This window comes from Halyomorpha halys, unplaced genomic scaffold (assembly GCF_000696795.3).
Source record: "Halyomorpha halys isolate HHAL.00 unplaced genomic scaffold, Hhal_1.1 Scaffold946.1, whole genome shotgun sequence".
In the NCBI taxonomy this organism is placed as follows: Eukaryota; Metazoa; Arthropoda; class Insecta; order Hemiptera; family Pentatomidae; genus Halyomorpha; species Halyomorpha halys.
Window position 1 is genome coordinate 228,159 of NW_027107439.1, and position 22,105 is coordinate 250,263.

A 22,105-nucleotide genomic window follows, 5' to 3' on the forward strand; every position below is an offset into this window, starting at 1 on the left:
TTATTTTTCGTTATATTTCTTTTCACCTAAATATTTTCACAAAGAGTGAAGAAGAAAAATTGAAAATTTTATTTTTACTAACCTTTGCAAAAATATGTATCTGTCAATTAAAATACACAATCCAAATATATGCTTTATATCAATATATTTTTGACTTTTTAAATATTTATTCATATAGGTCTCATTGCTGCTTCTGTCAGACCAAATCAAGAGAAATTGAATAAGAAATTGTTAACAAAATACATTAAGATAAATCTCTCAAACACCAGTATTATAAACTAACCAATATTATTTACTGGTTTTTATTTTCTACTTTTACAAGTTTGTTTTGGAATTTTAAACTAATTTTTGTTTATTTAATTGAGCTCTTGTTAATGTAAATATACAGTAAAATAAATTCCAACTTTTTTTGTTTTCTTTGAAAAAATAGAAACTTCATTTCTTCTGGCTGTTGGGCCATATTTATCTAAGCCATGCTGACTCCCAAAAATTCATTCAGATTCTTTCTTGGAAGTGGTGATTGTTTAAATTTTTTTAAAGAAATTGGTCGTCAAATGCATTCTTGGAGAAACTTTACTACTTGCAACCATATCTTTCTTCAGGTTGTCTGTAAAAAGGAAAGCAAGACTTAGAATGACAAGTCTTCCGAAATCGTGAGTTGCTATAAATCAATAAATCTGCTCATTTTACTGTGTAGAGGCTATAACTCTGAGACAAACAGATGGGTTGAATTCGATTATACCATTTTGTAGGTAACTTAATAAGCTTAAATTATGGATAATATTAAACCTTCTGTGTGATGCACTGTTTGGATCTTAGAGCCTCCCCTTCCCATCTTACTGCAACTGAAATCGACAATTCACTGGATGTTGAGTAAATTTTGAAAAATTGTACACACTAAAGTTACTCTGAGAAACTACTAGCTTTAAAAAAAAAAAAAATAACCACTGAGATCTTCCATATCCACCAGTCAAATATTCTGCTGCTAATGAGATATGGAAATTGTTAGCTCCTGAATTATTTATCATATAGAAGTACAGAGCCATTTATGCCTGGAAGTTTCTGTCTTTTTTTAAAAATAATTTATATCGAATCTTAGATAGCTAATCCAATAGAACGAGCTTGTGTTCTTTTAGTTCAATTTATAAGCGTCTTACGGATATAATTTCGCGGCGGTTCGTCGGAGTAAGAATAGATTAGTGTTTACACTCTTTTGTGTCGGAAATTAACGAAATATCTTCTGTACAAGATAAATATTTTTCAATGATTCACTATTCTAAACTTTTATAAAACTAATTTGACTAAATTAGTTTTCTGAAATTGATACGTCTTGTGTAAGGTTCTAGATACGAATGAAAATGATACTCTGGGATGAGAAAATGTTTCCAGCAGTGTGGTAATATTGTTCGCACGGCTCTATTATTAAAACGCATTTTCCCACCTCAACTATGCGTAACATTCACTTGTGTAAATTACATTCTTTGACAACATAAGAGTTTGTAAACAAACAATTGCAGCACTATTTCATATTAGGTTCAAAAAAGTAAGTTCGACCCCTTAATTATGAACATTACGCTACATGCATCTGCGTGCATAATAGCCAGCGAGCATTTACAGACGACCTAGTACAAGAGCCGAAGAGGAGGAAAAAGGCAGTTATCTCACCCCAATTTTTAATTACTTTAAAATGAAAACTATGTATAATTACTAGTCAAAATTGATGAGTCTGCCTAGTATAGGTAGGGGGAATAAAAAATGGCTGTTTCAAAACCTTAAAAAAACATTAATTTTTCATTCGGAGCTCAATATCTTAAAAACTACCAACAACACTAGAAAATCTAAGATAACATTATTTAAAGAAGAGTACATTTGCTAAAATATGAGCCCTAAAAGAGTTATTTACGTTAAATAGTTTTCGAGATATAGCTTTTTAAAAAGCAATATTTCATAATAATTTTGTATGGAACGTACTGAATGATCAGTAGTTAGTGAATTTATTTTAAAAAATTTATATATCAAAAACCATGTGACGTACAGAGTATTAGTACTCAAATCAAAGCTAGTTTAATGAACTATAAAGTAGTTTATCTTCGTAGGAGTAATAGTTTACATAAAAATTTGCTAAAATAAATTGATTTATGGTTGTTCGGACAAGTTTTCATTTGCCAAATTTATATTCATATGTAAATATCATAAAAACTACTACCTATACGAAGATAAGTGTTATAAACTACTTTATAGTAAGTTAAATTTCGTTTATTTTGAGTGTTTGCAGACATCTGTGCGTCTTATGGATCTAGAGATATATTTTTTCAAAAATCCTACATTTTATACGAACAACTAGAAATTAACATTTTCTGAGTTTATCTTGCCAAATATCATAAAAACTACTACTCCTACAAAGATAAACATTATTAACTATTTTGTAGTAAATTTAACTAGCTTTATTTGAGTGCTGGCAGACATCTGTACGTTCAATGGTTTCTGAAATGAAGTTTTTCATAAATCAAACTTGACAGTTATCTCACCCCAATTTTTGATTACCTTAATGAAAACTATGTATAATTACTAATCAAAATTGATGAGTCTACCAAGTATAGGTGGGGGAATAAAAAATGCCGGCTGTTTCAAAACCTTAAAAAAAACATTAATTTTTCATTCGGAGCTCAATATCTTAGAAACTACCAACAACACTAGAAAATCTAAGATAACAGAGAACTCTTCTTAGAGAAGAGTAAGTTTTCTTAAATATTATCCCTAAAAGAGCTATTTACGTCTAATAGTTCTCGAGATATAGCTTTTTAAAAACCAAAATTTCTTAAAAATGTTGTATGGAACATACTGAAAGATCAGTAGTTAGTTAATTAATTTTGAGAAATCTATATCTCAGGAACTATCTGACGTACATATGTCTATTAGCTTTAATAGACTATAAAGTTTATGACCTTTACCTTATATTTGCTAAAATAAATTGATTTATAGTAGTTCGGACAATAAATTTGATTTATGAAAACCTCATTTCAGAAACCATTGGACGTGCAGATGTCTGCCAGCGCTCAAATTAAAGCTTGTTAAATTTACTACAAAATAGTTAATAATGTTTATCTTTGTAGGAGTAGTAGTTTTCATTATATTTGCTAAAATAAATTGATTTATAGTAGTTCGGACAATAAATTTGATTTATGAAAACCTCATTTCAGAAACCATTGAACGTACTGATGTCTGCCAGCACTCAAATAAAGCTAGTTAAATTTACTACAAAATAGTTAATTTGGTTTATCTTTGTATGAGTAGTAGTTTTTAGGATATTTGGCAATATAAACTCAGAAAATGTTAATTTCTTGTTGTTCGTATAAAATGTAAGATTTTTGAAAAATATATTTCTAGATCCATAAGACGCACATATGTCTGCAAACACTCAAAATAAAAGAAATTTAACTTACTATAAAGTAGTTTATAACACTTATCTTCGTATGGGTAGTAGTTTTTATGATATTTACATATGAATATAAATTTGGCAAATGAAAACTTGTCCGAACAACCATAAATCAATTTATTTTAGCAAATTTTTATGTAAACTATTACTCCTACGAAGATAAACTACTTTATAGTTCATTAAACTAGCTTTGATTTGAGTACTAATAGACATCTGTACGTCACATGGTTTTTGATATATAAATTTTTTAAAATAAATTCACTAACTACTGATCATTCAGTATGTTCCATACAAAATTATTATGAAATATTGCTTTTTAAAAAGCTATATCTCGAAAACTATTTAACGTAAATAACTCTTTTAGGGCTCATATTTTAGCAAATGTACTCTTCTTTAAATAATGTTATCTTAGATTTTCTAGTGTTGTTGGTAGTTTTTAAGATATTGAGCTGCGAATGAAAAATTAATGTTTTTTTAAGGTTTTGAAACAGCCGCCATTTTTTGTTCCCCCTACCTATACTAGGCAGACTCATCAATTTTGACTAGTAATTATACATAGTTTTCATTTTAAAGTAATCAAAAATTGGGGTGAGATAACTGCCTTTTTTTCTTTCCGGCTCTTGGATTATCCGTGTACAGTACACATCGTATCAAAGAAGAGTGATAGGTGACAAGGCAACGCTTCACTTGGGAATGTGGTGATACTTCACACCCCAAATACAATTCGTTGTGCTGGTATGGTATACTTTACATTACACTACATTGTGTGTCCGTTATGTCATGATAACATAGCCATTGCGAAGGTAGGCACTAAATACATTTCAGATAAATATACCGTAGTGATATATTTCTTGATTAAAATCAATTTTTAACATTAAAACCCCTCCATCGAATTGGCATCGTAGATTCCCCGAAATGTCATTACTCAAAACGACATAATATATTTACTGTTAGAATCCAGAACCTTTATTAAAACTCATTAATTAAAAATAAGGGATACAAATCCCTTTAAACAGTGACAAATGTCGTATTTTTTTATCCGATTCAAATATTTTACATCAGTAAGGTTCATAGCTTTGAAGATAAAGTTATTTAAGATGTAGATGTTTAGGGTGGTTCGATGTAGAATTCGTTATTCCTCAGAATCCTGAAGAGTGACCGTGGCTTCATGTCAAAATTTGATCTGCGCATTTGTTGACAAAGACTTTCCCAATTCCTTTTGGGCGTTAAATAGAAAAAAAAAGTGAAGTTTCGACGAAGACTTAAAGTTTGGAGTGGTAAAGGAGACAACTATACTGCCTGTACAACAGGAGGATAGGAGGTAACTGTTTAAAAGATAGTTTGGAGTGGTGAAGGAGACAACTATACTGCCTGTACAACAGGAGGATAGGAGATAACTGTTTAAAAGATAGTTTGGAGTGGTGAAGAAGACAACTATACTGCCTGTACAACAGGAGGATAGGAGATAACTGTTTAAAAGATATTTTGGAGTGGTGAAGGAGACAACTATACCGCCTGTAGAACAGGAGGATAGGAGATAACTGTTTAAAAGATAGTTTCTTCAAGAAATGGTTGCCTTCTCAAACAATTTTCTATAACGTAGCAGGCTCACGAATCTACTTCCTAGCAGATTCAGTTTTTTTTCTCTCCTTTATTATTATCCATACCAAAGCCACCATGATATTCACCGTTGTCATTACTTTCATTCCAAATACGACCCTTTTCTGTGTTCTATAAGGTTATTTTATTTACCTCCTACTTGGTCATTATCATTTCCGACATACGATGGAGGGAGGGGAAGGGTTATCCTATAAGTAACCGACCTATTTTAACTATCGAACTGACGCTGACGCAGCTATGTGGTTGTTAAGTTGACGCCAAAACTCACTCAGCTGCGGACCACCCTCTTCACTCCCCCTCTCCCCTCCTCCATATCCATCCATCTTATGTTTGAAATATGACCAGGTAGAGGGTAAATAAAATTAAAATAGTTAAGGTTCGTCGTTGGATTGAAAATAATTGCAATGGTGAATATGATGTGTAATATATATTCAATTTGAATCTGAATATAAATATATACACATATTTATTTGACAACTCAGTTGTCATCTCACGATTGCGACAGCCTTAATTTTATAGATTTAATCTGAACGCCCTGACGAAGCCCTGCAAAGCGTGGAGCGAGATGTTGGTTAACGATAAATAGTTTTCTTTTAATAGTTTTATACCTTTATTGACGCCATCCGGACTATCTTCCTACAATATATATAAAACAGATGATCTGCAAATATCGAAAAACTGAAATACAAATATCACAAGCAATACGAAAGCCAAACTAGCTATATTTTATCACACTGATTAGTACGGTTAAGGTTTCGAAAAATTTGAACTGATAGTCCTCTGATTAGCGGGAGTATTCAAATTCTGTGCAATGTGCACACTGACGGATTCAGATGTTTGGGCGGGTTTCCTATTACATTTTTGACAGATGTTCGTATCCAGAATTAGTTTAAAAAAAAAAAAAGTGAATAAAATACAACCAAAGGATTTGGTCTTTTAAATGTTTTAGGGTTATGGGAAGAGAGGATGGTGGATTGACGATCCTTTCCTTAATTAAAGAGATTTTTAAATATTATCGAGTGCTGTGATAATGCAGTGTTAAGCACTTTCCTGTTGTTATTTTTGTTTTCGTATGTATGCTAATTTATTTCTTGTAATGTGATTTATAGTTTGGGATGTTTCAGCAATATAAACTTTAAGATAATCCAAACGACTAATCACACATGCCATCTTAATCTCATCAGATTGTTGTCGGATTAATAATTTATTTTTGAAAAAAGTAATGTTTTCAATTTGGCACTGGTTCTATTCGTAAGCTTGTTATTATGAACATGAAAATCTTAACAATTATTTTATTTCAGCTGAAGAAGACTCTTAAAATAAAAAATACCATTCCTACAAATTTTTACATTATTCATTACTCAAAACGACATAATATATTTACTGTTAGAATCCAGAACCTTTATTAAAAATCATTAATTAAAAATAAGGGATACAAATCTCTTTAAACAGTGACAAATATCGTATTTTTTTATCCGATTCAAATATTTTACATCAGTAAGTTTCATAGCTTTGAAGATAAAGTTATTTAAGATGTAGATAATTAAATGTTTAGGATGGCTCGATGTAGAATTCGTAATTCATTGGCTTTTGTTTTAATTTCTAGTCCACACAGTTCTCAAGATACCGCAATCAACTCATCATTCATATCGTAATCTACGTCAAAAAAATCTTAAAAATCATACGTAAATCTTATTGTTTCAAGAAATTATTCGAACCATTTACAATCTCTCAATTCAGGTTTAATATTAGTGGTATCACAATAACGCTTATTCATACATATTCCGCCAGTCTGCTGGTGTACCTCAGGGTAGTACCCTTGGTTCTATCCTTTATACAGTTTTCACAGCTGACATCCCAACCCATCCTAACACTATCCACACAACGTATGCCGATGATACATGTCTATTGTCCGTGAACAATGATCCTTACATTGTATCCCAAACCCTCCAATCCCACATCACCACCCTTGAAGAATGGTGCCAAAATTGGAGGATTAAAATTAATTCCAATAAATCCCACCAAATCACATTTACCCTTCGTCGTAAACCAATGACCTCTTGTCCAACAGTATCCTTTAATAATACCCCACTTATTCCTGTCGAACAGATCCGTTACTTAGGACTACATCTCGACAAAGACTGACATGGAATCCTCATACAAGACTGAAAAGAGAGGAAACTGCTCGTCGATTTCAACTATTACAACATTTACTAGACAAACGGTCTAAATTGCCAATCCATTACAAAAGACTGATCAACATAATTGTTATAAAGCCTATCTGGACATACGGATTTGAGCTTTGGGGCTCCACTAAACCATCAAATTCCTCCCGAATCCAATCCTTACAGTCCTTATTAAAATCCTTCGTAAAGTCCTTAACGCTCCTTACTTTATCACAAATCAAGTCATCCATCAGGACCTCAATGTTCCATATGTTGCCGATTTGGCCAGAACCAGATACCGTTCCTTCCATAATAAACTTCTCAACCACCCAAATCCACTTGTTTCTAACCTGGCTTCTCCTTCATTACCTAATAATCCCCCTAGGCGTCTGAAATGAACATGGCCTCGGGATCTTCTCTTCTATAAATGTTATTGGAGTCTTATCAATGGGTAGATTCTCCACATGTTTGTATCATGTCACTATCTCACCTACAGCAAATTTACTTGTTGTATATATGTTATACAGTTGTAAATAACAATAACTAAATGATTAAAAAAAAATATATTAGTGGTATTAATTTCTCCGTTAGTATGCTTGTTTATCAATATCCCTCTGACGAAATTCCTCAATTCGTAAAAACCTGGAAGTTGTTGGTGAAATTCCTTATTAAAACTAATATTAATATTATCTTATTAGAAAAATATAATAACCATAACTTACAAACACTAAAACTTTAAAGTATACGTAATAGTTGACTGTTTCCTAAAGGATGAGGGCTGTAGGCTCAAGGCTCAAACATGTCTAAATATTTTTTTATATACTTGTTGGATTGGCGAACATGTCTGCTTTACAAATGTCGGACTGTTATGGTTATACCATTTTTTTGAAATCATGAATCCTCAGGGAATGTGCATGATCCGCGGAATTATCGGAGTATATTAGAGTAACTGATCTATGATAGTTGACGACAGCCAATATTTTCTGCATGAAGGATATGTTAGAAAAGTGCTGAGAACCGAATGCAAACGTCAATCATCTGTATATTTTAAGTATTATAACAGGCCTACGATTTATTTATTTTTTAAGCTGGAAGCTGTTTAAAAGGCTACACATATTAAAATACAGGAGGATAATAAGACAATCTTTATGTTTATAATGGTAATTATCACAGTCTTTCTCAATGGGTTAAGGTTAGCATATACAGGGAGTTCCTCTCTCCTTGCTATTCTTAAATGTTGTTTTCGAAAATGTTAATAAAGTGGTTAAAAAAATCTATTGATGCAGTTCTGACAATCACACGCAAAATATTTTTACATAATTCACTAAATAGAACCGATTAATAGATTCAATTAATTAAATGTAAAGAGTCATTTCCTGTACAGACCTTAAGACCGGCAACGTCGATCTAAAACGGGAGGACACCTGTTACTAATTAAAAAAATTATCAAGAGTATGAGATAAATTAATTTTAGCCTATTAATAAAGTAATTAAATTTGAGACATATTGAATTAAATACAGTTTGAAAATAAAGTAATGTACAACAGCTTAAGAAATTAATTTTAAATCTGTGCTGGGAAATAATGCAATTGTCAGAGGATTCTAAATGCCTTAGAGTGACACTGATCACTTTTCTAATCATAGAACGTCTTCAATTTGTTGACATTAATATTCTTTGTTTATTTCCTTTTACATAAGCTCGGTTTTCATTTTTTTTTTAAGTCTTTATCATTCTAGATTTGAGATTTGAGGATTAAGGAGCCTGATGCAGTTTGACTATTCATATCCCAGTCGACGTTTACACTCGCAGAACGCTATATCCAAAGATCAGCAGGCAGCTGAGAAGTGAGCGAAAAAAAGTATGAGAAAACGAATCCGGTAAAATATGGTTCAGATCGCAAAGCTCGAGGAATAGAAAAGTAACGGCTGTACTTGGGGCACAAATATTTTCGTTTTAATATTGTGAAATATCAGCTCTAATTATGATTATTCTGATCTTTGATAAAAGAATATGACTTGATGTCTATGATGTCTATGATGTCTATGATCTATTGATGATATAAATATGACCGACAAAATCTTAAAGTTGGAAAGATCCTGTCTAGGTAAGACAGGTCCATGAAATATAAAAAAAAATTAGGGTTTTCTATACAAACGAAATATTTCTTCCCTAAAAGCAAAATTTCATTTATACAAAGCTTCTGGGTTCCAAAATCATAAATGGTACTCCAAAAATGGTCTGGACATGACCTCTACCCTTTTCTATGAACAAGACCGGACATGAGGGTCTAAGTTTAAGTTATTTCTCATTTTTCTAGGTCTAACACTGACCCGGTACATGACTAAGTTATATCTCATTTTTCTGATCCAAACCCTGGTTATATGGTAAATATTATATAAATTGGGTGAAGAAGATAGTAATGATACTTCCCAGTAACCGGTTAAATATATATTTTGTTTATTTCGCTGTTTAAATTAACGTAAAGCTGTAAGTTAGGTCCTTCCTAACTTTAGAATCATCAACTGGGGTTCAGATAATTGATATGAAATTATATCCAACCATGTTATTAATTAATTTGGGAGAGTTATTACTTATTAATATAAGGAGAGTCTGATATTATGAATCATTAGTTGATATAATAATTTTCATACGATCCTATGTTAAATATTTCGTTTTGGCATAATTCAAAGAGATATAACTTTTAGTAGCACGGAAACAAATATCAGTTTGTTAAGAAATAAAATATGCCAAAAGTGGGACATTCATTGAGGAACACAGGAGGAAAAAAATAATTAATACATGAGATAGTGGCCAACAGAAAATACCCATGGAGGAGGGGCGGCTATATAAACTTCTTCACTCAACCTCCCAAGGCAATCAGTACCGAGTCTTCACATTGTCTACGTCTCCATCATGATCAAGGTAGCCATCCTGTATAATATTTGTATATATATATTTAGCGGAATACCTCTATACCTTACATAGAATGATGACGTTTGTTTACTAAATATCATTATGATGACAGTTATTTTCATTTTCACGTCTCATGCAAAATTTCGATTTCGAGTTAGTGACAAGTACGAATCGAATGAGGTCCCTTCGAATCGAAACAACCAAGACTCACAAGATGGTGTGTCTGTGTATGGCCAGCCTAGGTTAAAACTACAAGTCATAAGAAACTGAAATTATTTGTTTAAAGTGTGTATACGCTTGGGATGTGACAGCAAATTTTTCGATAAAATCGATTAACTGGAAGTGCCTCTTTAATGAATCGATTTTTCAGATTTTCTTCGAATCAGCTCTAACGATTTTTATTAAATTCAGTTTGTCAATGTACAATTAAATGCTAATGCAGAGCTTTCAGCTAGATCGTATCCTCATTGAAATAGTCTAACGGTGCTTAAATGCAGATTTAAAAAAAAGTACTTCCTTTGAAATACTTTTAATTTATTATTTGAAAACAATAAACAGTTCTCATTCTTAAAAATAATAATCAAAGAATAAATGCATAATATTAAAGAATTTTAAGAACAACTAAAGGAAAATAGTTGCATTCGATTCGAACGGGAAGAGGTGATACCACCAATCCTTTCCGATTGCATGACGTCTTCGTTATCTTTTGTTAAATTGTTTTGTTTTTTTTAAATATAAAATTTATATTTCTTATAACCACCTCGAGAGACCCTAAAATACGAATTTCTATAGCAACAGAAAAATAAAAAAAAATTATTCATAATTTTCGCATTCTTCGGTAATTAGAAGTTTTTTTTTTCGAAAACCACAAAACACACTAACCCACTATTCTACACAAAACTTGGGGACGTAAACACGTTGGTAAGTGTAAGCACCGCACTACATTTTTGTTAATGGTGCTAAAGGAGATTTAATTAAACAATTTAATTATAACACTATAATAGGAGTGTAAAAGATAAACAGTATACATAGAAGTTGGTAATTCTGGTTTATTAAAAAAAAAAAAAAAAGGCCAAATATACGCATTTCCTATGTTACAGATAAGTGTACATATATACATATTGTTTGGTTTCTGTTTTTTTCTATAATTGTTCTTCAACAAATATATACTCCCTAATTGTTCCTTTTTTAATTACATTATAATTTATTTAATGTTATATTTAAAAAATCTATCGGTAATCATGATTTATTCTTCCTGCGTCGTTGAATTCCCACGATGGATCTCATTTTCATTCAAAATAAGTTGTATACATAACAAATTATTCAATTTATTATACATAAAAAATTATTGATATAAATGTACAAAAAGGTTATTAATTCAAATAAATGATAAATATGATTTTATGAAATTGTACAATGAATAAAACATACTGAACTTTTTCTCCTCACTTACTCTGTTCTTCTTTGATTTAGGATGAGATTTTTACAATTAATAACTTTAAACTATACTTAGAAGATTAATTAAGATTCGAGAAATTTATTTCTGACTTCCAAGTTCGAAGTTAACTTATATTAAAACGAAGATATTTTATATTTTAAAAAAATCCATAAATTACAGATAATCATCATATTTTCTAATTAACATGATGATGGATGATGATCCAAAAGTAAAAGGAAACATTTTTATGAATACTGAAATATTAAACTAACGATTAACCACAAAATAATCAAATAAAAAAAAAAAAAAACTTAGAAATAAATACAAAAGGTATTTGGAGCTTGCCATAAGATTTTCTATTCTTTTTTAACGCAACATGGATATTTCGGTTAAATAACATTGGAATAATCTTCGATATCGATATTAATAAGAATTTTGAATATCGAAATAGATATAATTGACAAATAATTTTTAATAATTAAAATGAATACGTTATTTTTTAAAATTTTAACAAGACATACTTATTTGTATAACATTTATAAACCAACAAATTAAACTGAACGACCTTGATAAGTTAAATCAAATATTGTCCGCGAGATTCTATGCTGTATTCTCACTTGATTTTTGGTCAGGGTATATTTACTGAAAATGTATTTCTTTAAAAAAAAACTATTGTGAAAAAACCTCTACATAGCAGCGAACAAGTAAACAATTAGTTTTCTGTCCCCAAGCGGAGATAGTTGCGTACTGAAGTCATCCGTCATACTGAGCCCGCTACAGAGGAAGGAGCGATCTCACCTAATCACTACTCCTCGAAGAAACTGCCTGTTTTCCGTACCGAACCATTTTACACGCTTTTTATCGAATTTTCAAATAACCAACAGGCACGAAACATGTTTTTATGAAACATTTCTTTCATATTTAATGAATGGAATAGATAACGTGACTTAGACATGAACTGTGAGATACTGGATCATTATTGGCCTGACTGTTTTTATGGTTAAAGGATATGTGATTCCAAGAGTATATATTTATAGCCAAAGATTTTTCTCTTGACATAGCAGGAAGCCATTTCATGGAATTTTCTTTATTCTCTTTTTTGTCTCCTCCACTAACAACTTCCTTGGTAGTTCTTCTATCTTATGGTACAAGCTATGTCTCTTCCGTTCTCTATATTCCTTCCTATAAAACTAATCCATTTAACAAGTAGTTTATAAACTGTTCCGCAAGAACTTTATCAACTGTTCCACACAATTATCGAATTCCGTTCAAAAGAACTTTAACAACTTTTACACGCAATTATCGATTTCTGTTCATTTTTTCCTTAATCCAGGTAAGTATTTATCACTGTGCTTTATTTAATAATTAAAAATTACAGCCTTTTTTATAACATGTGAAACACCTCACTTCAACAGTCTAAGAAATATAGATAATATTACAATATTATTTACAAATATTAAACGTAAATAGTTAAACATGTCGTCGATTATGTTGTGACGACTCGTTACTCCAAAAAAAAATATATATATATATATATCTCCTAAGAAACAAGAAAAAAATATGTGGCCACCTTGGGACTGGTCGACAGAAGTGAAACTTTTGGAAATGAAATAATTTATAAAAATTTTATTAATAATGACTATGCATTTCCTCCAATAGCTTAAGGTAGAAATAATAATTACTTTCTTTTATATAATTATAACAGTACAACAGCCATTTCCTAAGTCAATTCTATAAGGAATATATTTTATATTATAATGAAAGATTATGAGATAACAGGAGTTACCCAATCTGACCGATGCAGCCGGGGTAAGTTTCTCTACTATCCCATTCTCCTATTACAATATAAAAATGTCCCTACTAGAATTGATCTGCTCTGTCTCCTCCCACCATTTCCGTTTCACCTCGCGTCACGAAATCTATTTACTCCCTTATATATGTATTTGTTTCTTAAGTTGTAGAACGAAACGGTGAAGAAGTTTAACTTAAAATAAAAATTTATAATTCACTTTAAAAAAATCTTTACTGTTTCCTATCGCATTTTCAAGTAAGTATGATTATATTTTTAAACTTGTAGATTGTTAATGTTGCTTGTGTTTTTTTTTTTGTCTAAGCTAGGGCTAAAAAAAAAAGTTTAAGTAAGAAGGATCTAAATAACTAAGAAAGAAAAAATCAAGAAACTTATTTTATTTATTAACTTTTATAAAATGCCTAATGTTTTAGAATACTAAAAATTAAAACTTTTAAAGTAATTTTTACTAATAACGCAACTTCAAAAATCTTATTTTTGTTTCGATAAGCAAGGATCCAGGTATTTTCTTAAGGTTGAGGGAGAGGAAGGCATTTGTATTTCTTAAACCTAATTGGAAATGTTAATCTAAATAACATATTAAAATACAATTTTAATAACTTAAATCTTGAAATAAAATTTATTTTCCAATTAATGAAATTATAATAAAATTGCCTTTTCTTGAAGATTCCAACCAAGGGAATCTGAAAGAATTTTTTTTCTTTTTGATTCGTGGAAGGAAACTGAAAATTGGTGATAAAAAAAAAGGGATTGATTAGTTTTGGAATGCAATGCCTCATATCTTCAACTAAGTGAGTTCGCCCATCACAACAGCCCTCATTAGATAGACCTACATACATGTGAGGCATTTGATTCCAAAAAAAAATCAATTTTTTTTTTTTTGAATTATCAGTTTTGGTACTAGTTATGTGGATATAAAAGAATTTCTTCTGAAAACAGAAAATTAATTAAAAATAAAAACATTTTACCTCTTCAAAACCTTGTACCAAAACTGTTTATTTGGTGACAAGGTGCATTCCAAATCTCTTTGAAGTTCAGTTTCAGTTCACTTATATCAATAATAAAATAAAAATTGAATATATGGTTTATCTATAATTTATTTATTCAATTTAACATGGATTCTTCAACCAAAGACTGTGAGTTGGACGTTCTAGCGTTTCAGTTAATTTCCAAAGTATCTTGCGAAGTGGTGAAATAATGGAAGTTAATTGCTGAAAATAAACAACCGAAAACTTTTATAAGATCAGTCAGTTTATCTTTGACACTCCAATTTTCATGTTTTTTCTTCAAACACCGTAAGAAAAGCTAATTAAACAGGGAGAAGGCGATGGGAAATAAACGGAGGTTAATTTCTTGAAGATTCCCCTGAGAGATAGGACGATGGCTATCATTCGACCTCTACCCGGAGGCAGCCAGTCATCAGGGAGGTTTCGCCATAGTTACAGAACTTGAGGGACCATTGTTAAGGACTTTTCGCACGGCCGGTTGCATAAATTAATTTATAATCATGAGGACTGCTTCAAAACATATCAAATGATGTTATGTCTAACAGTTCAGTTTTTGATACGCCTTATTATGAAAATGAAACATTGTGGAAAAACTACTAGTAATATATTTTTTTTATAGTGTTCAATTATCAAAAATATTCATAAATTCTGATCAAAAAGTTCTGCTAAATAAGTACCAATCCAAGGTTTCTAGTATACATTAACAATACTATTTTATCACAACCCCCAATCCATTCATTAAATGCTATGTTCTATCCTACCAACTTGTATAGCTGTATCTAGGGGTGAAGACAATTTTTTTTTTTTTTTTTACAAATCACACTTCAATTACCACTGTACATAATTCCCCAAGTTTTGTGAGCTCGTTTTAACAATATCACTATTTTTATCATTAAAAAAAAAATTAAGACAAAGGAAGGAAGAAAATTATAAAAAGAAAAAATACTATTTTTCTTTCGTTATACAAATTAGGAGTTTACCTACCGCACTGGCATACAACATGGAACCTGGCAAACTTATACTGGTCTGGCATCAAACGAACATATTAAATCCATTTCCAGCTTTTCAACCCTAAATTCTAACCGTAGGACTGTTAAAGTTTAGATTAACTGCTTTACTAGTTCATAATTTATTTTCGTTAATAACCCAAATTTGTTTAGAAAATAAGTTCCCTAATCTGACGGAACCCCACTTGGTTAAAAAGGGACCCTTATTTCAAGGCGTAAATCCGAAAAATAACAAATTTGTAGGATTCGCTTTTTTGACAGAATGCAATTTACAATTACTTCTTCCAACGAAATGTAAACGTGGTTACTGTACTAATTGTACAAAACAAACATTTACATTTGAAATTCGATGTAAACAAGGCATGTAATTATTTTAAGAAAATTCTAAATTATATATTATTTTATTTACTTAAAAAATCTGTTTTGTCATATATCTGATGATGTTTATATTGTTCTCTTCAATACCCATTTGAACCTAAAATTAGTCATATATCTCTCTGTATAATCTTATTAGTCATATCTCTCTGTATAATCTTATTTAATTAAGAAAAAATTTGATCCAATCATAATCACGACAAATGGGTGGTATATATGATGTGAATATATAATAAATAGAAAATAAAATACAATTCATCAGTTTCGTAATCTCAATGATAACCCTCTAATAGACTCCAAGTACGCATTTTAAGATTAATGGGTCTATAAAGTATCTCCTTAATAATGTGATTCTCACCATGATCAGTTAATTTTCTGCTTGAAGTAAATACGCCAGAGTTTGACCCGGTTTATTTAAGCATATGAATTGAACACTACCCTTAAAAAAACCTTGTTTCTTTATTACTCTGTAGATGACTTTAATAAAAAAAATTAACCTATCGGATGCTGTGGCCTTTTGATTGATTTTTTTGTTTTGTTTTTTTCAGTTTTTGATTCCTTGTTGCTTGTTGCTGCAAACGGCTTTGGCTGGTCTTCTCTACAAACCCGTCATAGATTACCATGTGAGTATTCATTTACATCCAAAGTTTCGGTATCGACGGAATATTTAAGTAGATTACGATTTCATGTATTATACATTTTAATAATTCATCATTTATAATTTAATATATTAAATAAATTGTTATCAGTTTCAGTAAGCGTAGTTAAAAACAGTAGCAGTCATATAATAGTAAAACTTGCTGTCGGCAGGGGGTACAATAACCTATTCCCCTTCAAAGGGAAAGTAAATTCAAAAGAGGGCAGTAAATCCAAAATCCTACGTAAAATCCTTGATGCTCCTTATTACGTTACAAATAAACTCATTCACAAAGACCTTAACATCCCATTCGTTCCAGATTTGACCCAACAGATATGCGTCTTTTCATTCCAAACTCCTTAACCATCCTAACCCATTAATTCTTAATCTTTCATCCTTAACAATCCCTGATAATCCTCCGATGCGTCTGAAAAGAAGATGGCCACGGGACCTTCTAATTTAAATTAATGTTTGAAGTACCACCAATGGGTGGTTCCTTCCCAAGATTTTCAAGTGTATATGAAATCTACAACATATTTACCTATTGCATTATTTTGTACATCTGTAAATTACATTAAATAAATAAAAAAAAAAAAAAAAAGGACCGTTGATGATAGTCTTGAAGCTCTGGTTTGCATTAAGATTAATAAGAATGTCCGCCATTGTAATATAAGTTGAAATAGAAAGGAGCCAGTGTTTGGCTCCTACTCCTCTACCACGCACCTGGAGTTCATCATAAGGCTCACCTTTTTTGGCTTCACGTTTTGGCTTGCCATCTCCATTATACTCTTTCATCCAAGGTTTTTTGTTATTAATTGCAATCACTATTGTAAGACATGATCATTGTTAATTTTTGTTTTATCTAAGCCACAAAAGTATTTATTAATATAAATCAGACGTTCTCAAATTCATTTTCAAATTCACTCACTCAGTCCAAATTCTTGCTCGTCAAATTATTAATTTTATTTTCAGAGAAAATTATAGGGATTTAGCAGGATGAGAACAGTTGTTTCAAATATGCCTCCTATGTCTACTCGTTCTTAAAATGAATACCTGGTGTAAGTAAGGGTATAGAATCAAAAGGTTAAATACAATGCCCATTACAGTGGTTCAACTTAATTATTTTTTTAAAATATACGTTCAATATGAAAAATTAATAAAAGTTCTTAACAAATAAAATAGATGTAACAATATGAGGCAATCGGTTGTAAAACCTAGTGTATGACATTTATTGTAAATTGAACTATTTGGATTCACAAGATTCTTTAGAGCTAATTTCATATATTTATTAAAGAATGTTTAGGGAATTTTAAGGAATGATGTTAGTATTAAAGAGTTATAAGTGACCACAGATCCAAAGTAAGAGATTGACATTGAGAATTTTCCTTATTTAGTTATCTATAATATTGAGACAGTATTAAAATTATTTTCTACAATTTTACATTTCCTCGAATTGTGAGTGTTTAGAAATGCCAACGGGAGCCTTCGAATAAGTCAGTTACATTCAAATGAGCAGGGATGTTAGTTGCACAATTTTATTTGCTTTTCGCTTTTTATGTGTTTTTACGGGACTGTGAATTTTTCGATGGAAACAAATATTGTTTCAATTTTGAGAAACTTCCAACGAATCTATAACTGTATTACATAAACAAAGAACAACATATATTCGTCACTTTTTATTGTATAAATGAGAAGGATGATAAGATTTTTAGAAGGTTGAGGGGTGTACTCCCCTACCCATCATTGATCAGTTTCCCTGTTTTCCCCAAACTGAGTATTCAAAAATATTCCTTTTCTGTTCGAAATATAGAGCACATATTGTGAAAATCCTCTGAGACTGTAATAGATCGCCGACAAACCGTTACTAAACTTTAAATTAGCTAAAATCTCGCACAACAATGGCGAATAAGAGGGTGTGAAGTGAAAGGTGCGCCGGGAGCTCAGGGTTACTACGTGAGAACTAAGTTGTGAGAACTCTTGCCAGTTAACAACATATAGGCCTTATTGTGTAATCTATTACTCAATGCAACTTGGCCATAATTAAACCTGGAAGCGTTCGTATTTTTAAAAATACTTCAAATACTTGATTCAAAATAAATCAAAAACTTATTTTTAGTAAATAATTTGGATGTTTTTAAACGAAAAATACAAGTAAATAGATGAATTAAATCAATACAGTGACAATAGTTAATTCCGTTCTGGGCAACGTTAATGCGAATCGATGTAACTGCAACTCAGCGTTCATGAGTGAGTCGTTTTTAATTTTAAAGAGGAATACTTGAGTTTATCTATATTTCTAAACTTAGTTTAATCTTATATGAAGATACTGAAATAGCCGATTATCAATATTAAACCAAGATTCATTCGACTTCCACCATCAAATAATCAACCAGTTCGATATAAAATCCTCACTGATTCAAATAATCTTCACACGCTGTAAATAAAAAAGGATATGATGATGATAATGATCCTCTGTAGGTAGATGCATTTTTAAAATAAATAAATATGGTGATAAGTTTTTTTAAAAATATGTACAGTAATTATGACCAAAGGTATTACTTGTAAAATTTGAATAGATTTAATGTTTTATAAATTTGAACATTAATGAAACTGATTCCAAATATGTGGTAACATCCGATCGCTATTAGTAACCAAAATAAAAACGAGTAATTACTTTGATAGTATGACAACTGTAACCTTCTCATACAGAACATATCGCTGCTTTATTTTAATAGTGGTATATTAGACAAATAAAAATGTTTTATTTTATTTTGAATTAGAAGTAATCCAAAGATAGCACCGTAGACTAGGGGTTACTGAATTCGTCTTTCAGACTGTTCCGAAGTTAGCAGGGCTGTCAAATATTAACTCCAGTCAACGATACAAAATACGGGATGCCTCAAATACAAAATAATAACGTACCACTACTAAAACAAAGCAACAATATGCAATACTTTTCTAAGTCATTCTTGATACTTCGATATCATTAGATAAATAAGGTAAGATTTGTAACTTTGAATTACCATCGCGTAAGGACAACATTCTATCAAGTTCAGGAAATCTATCCACAATGTATTTAATTATTTTAATGCATGAAATTCGATTTTTCATAGATATGATAAATTGGTTTGAAAAAAAAAATTCGGTTAGTTTACAGATCTTTGAGCTCTTCATCCCACTCTTCTACGAGTTTTTTCACCTCTGTTCGTCTTGGTCTTCCAGGTTTATTACACAGTGTTCTTTATCGCTCTTAGTTTCGGCCTCCCTATTGGCCTAAGTTCTAAGGTTGAGGTGTGCATAGTCATTCATGGGACAAAGGCTCTTGGGTGGCTTCTCCTTCCAACATAAGCGTTAAACATAAATAAATTAATAATATATAAAAGCGCCTACTAAGTACATAGGCAATTAGTATAATTTCCTCACCACTTCTATTGGGTAGGTACCTACATAATTACCTATATTTTGAGGTATAAGAATAAACTTTATTATTTTTATGTGTTAATAAATTGGATTTGTCGTTTGATAATAAAATCTACGGGAGTAGGTTTGTTTGAAACTACGTGTCTAGGATAATACTTTTGTCCGTCGTGAATCGAAAGTATTGGATGAAATTAATGCTAAACCATGAATAAATTACCCTTCAAATTAGGATGAAATCAGAGGAGCCGTTTTCGAAATATAGGTGGCGGAGAAAAAATACATTTGTGCATGCGCAAGCGAAAGTAGTAGTGAATCTATTCTAATAAAATCTGTATGAGGCCAATCAAATGCACTGGATTCGTAAATCAAATATAAATAGTTATGAAAAAAATATTAAATCATCAATACAAGAGCTTTTTATAAGTAAACTTATAACTGTGTCTGGTTCAGGACCCTCACCCGAAGTACGCCTACAACTATGGCGTCAACGACCCTACGACGGGGGACGTGAAGGAGCAGAGTGAGGCCAGAGACGGTGACGTCGTGAAGGGCCAGTACAGCCTCGTAGAGCCGGACGGCTCCGTGAGGACAGTTCACTACACTGCCGATCCCGTCAACGGATTCAATGCCGTCGTCAGCAAGTCCCCCGGAGTGCACCCTCATCCCGCACCACATCCAGTACCAGTCCCAGTTGTGGCTAAACCAGGTAAGTGCATTAACTATCTCTAACATAAATTCTCATTAGTTAATTTAGTTAGTTGGTACATTTATATTTTAATACTTAGTCCATTATAGAGGGGGTGAAAAGTAAAGTCGGAGTTGAGGAGGCTCCGTGATAGAGGGATTCAAATGTTCCTTGTTGTCCTGGACCTTAACAAAATTGTCCGCTATGAAGGGTTCCCGGTATACAGGGCTGTACTTTAAGTCCGGGTTACTTTAATAGGATAACTTTTTAGGGTAACAGTTCTCTTCTCCACTGTCCAACTAGTGTATAGTATATATTTTTCTATTACTTTGTATAGCAGCAATTTCTGTTATGATCCACTATGAAGAAACGGAACTCTAATCTTACCTGTTTAATAAGATATTTATTTATGACAAGGAGGATATTAAATGAAATTATAACCAGTTGCAGTGCTGAAGACCGTGGTTCCAGAGTACGCTGAGTACGCCTTCGCACCTGCAGCAACCTACGACTACGCGCCAGAGGACTACGGGCTCCACCACGCCTACCACCCGGGAGTTCAGGACTACCACGGAGCTGGATACCAATACTACTGAAGGGCAAAGTCCATTGTTTTCTCTGCAATCGACATTCTCAAATCACCATTCAAAAAAACATTTATTAGAAGAGAGCCATTGATTATCAGGGAGTATTTCAATTCGATAAGGTAGATCTTCAAAATCACAAGTTGCTTCATTAGAAATGTTCGATTTAGACCTACCTACCTACCTAGGTAGAAGTCAGCAAGTAAGGACCAGCGTGTAACACTGACATTCGCCCCTCAGGATTTACATTGAGATGACTACTATCTCATGAATTAACATGGTTAAAACATCTAATTTTATACCCTTAATACATTCCATTTCATTTCTTAATATAGATTGGTTAGTGAGATACATTAATTCGCTAACCAAAAACAACAGTTTATAAACGAATTAGAACTAGAAGTTTTATACTTTCTCTCAGAATAGAATATTAAACTGTCTTTTTTTTATACTGCAGTTTGATAATTTATATATATGATAAATAATTTTGTTTGGTGATAGATGATAATCAAAAAAAGTATTAATACCTATATCAAAAGATCAGAATTATTTTTATTATTTCTTTAAAGTAATGCATTGTATATTTTATTTTTTGTATAGACTATGTAATATAATACAAGTGCTGTATTGTTTGTAAAGTAAAAATGATTTTTCAATATATTTTTTTAAAAAATTGTAATGATATGAGTCTTACCTTTCCCCATTTATAAATACACATAATGTTATAGCCATTTATAATAGTTTAGTTTAATTTGGCTCACCATTAATTAATTTAGTGGAAAATCTAGATACTTTCTGAAGGAAGAATTACCCCTGCTTAGCACTAGTTCACAATTCAAAGACCCATCTTATCATGGGTGATTAGTTTTGAACTAGAGAAAATTATAATTATTCAAAGTAATATCAAATTTTTTTTTAATTATTAATTATGTAACTATGGTGATAATGTCCATCTGAATAAATATATATATATATGATATATATAATATATGAAGTAGAAAAAAGGT

At 31.2% G+C, this 22,105-nt stretch overlaps 1 protein-coding gene across 1 annotated transcript; it reads left to right on the plus strand.

Moving 5' to 3' along the window:
* Positions 1–10,088: 10,088 nt before the first annotated feature.
* LOC106687325 (cuticle protein 7) lies at positions 10,089–21,765 on the plus strand. The gene is made up of 4 exons (XM_014431146.3): positions 10,089–10,144; positions 16,321–16,395; positions 20,280–20,535; positions 20,959–21,765. The coding sequence occupies exons 1-4, from the start codon at positions 10,136–10,138 to the stop codon at positions 21,108–21,110; spliced, it is 492 nt and encodes a 163-aa protein (XP_014286632.1). The 5' UTR covers positions 10,089–10,135; the 3' UTR covers positions 21,111–21,765.
* Positions 21,766–22,105: the final 340 nt, after the last annotated feature.

Coding starts and splice junctions, on each gene's coding strand:
- LOC106687325 (XM_014431146.3), top strand. Junction 16,396..20,279: donor AACCCGTCATAGATTACCAT/GTGAGTATTCAT, acceptor TGTCTGGTTCAG/GACCCTCACCCGAAGTACGC. Junction 20,536..20,958: donor CCCAGTTGTGGCTAAACCAG/GTAAGTGCATTA, acceptor AATTATAACCAG/TTGCAGTGCTGAAGACCGTG.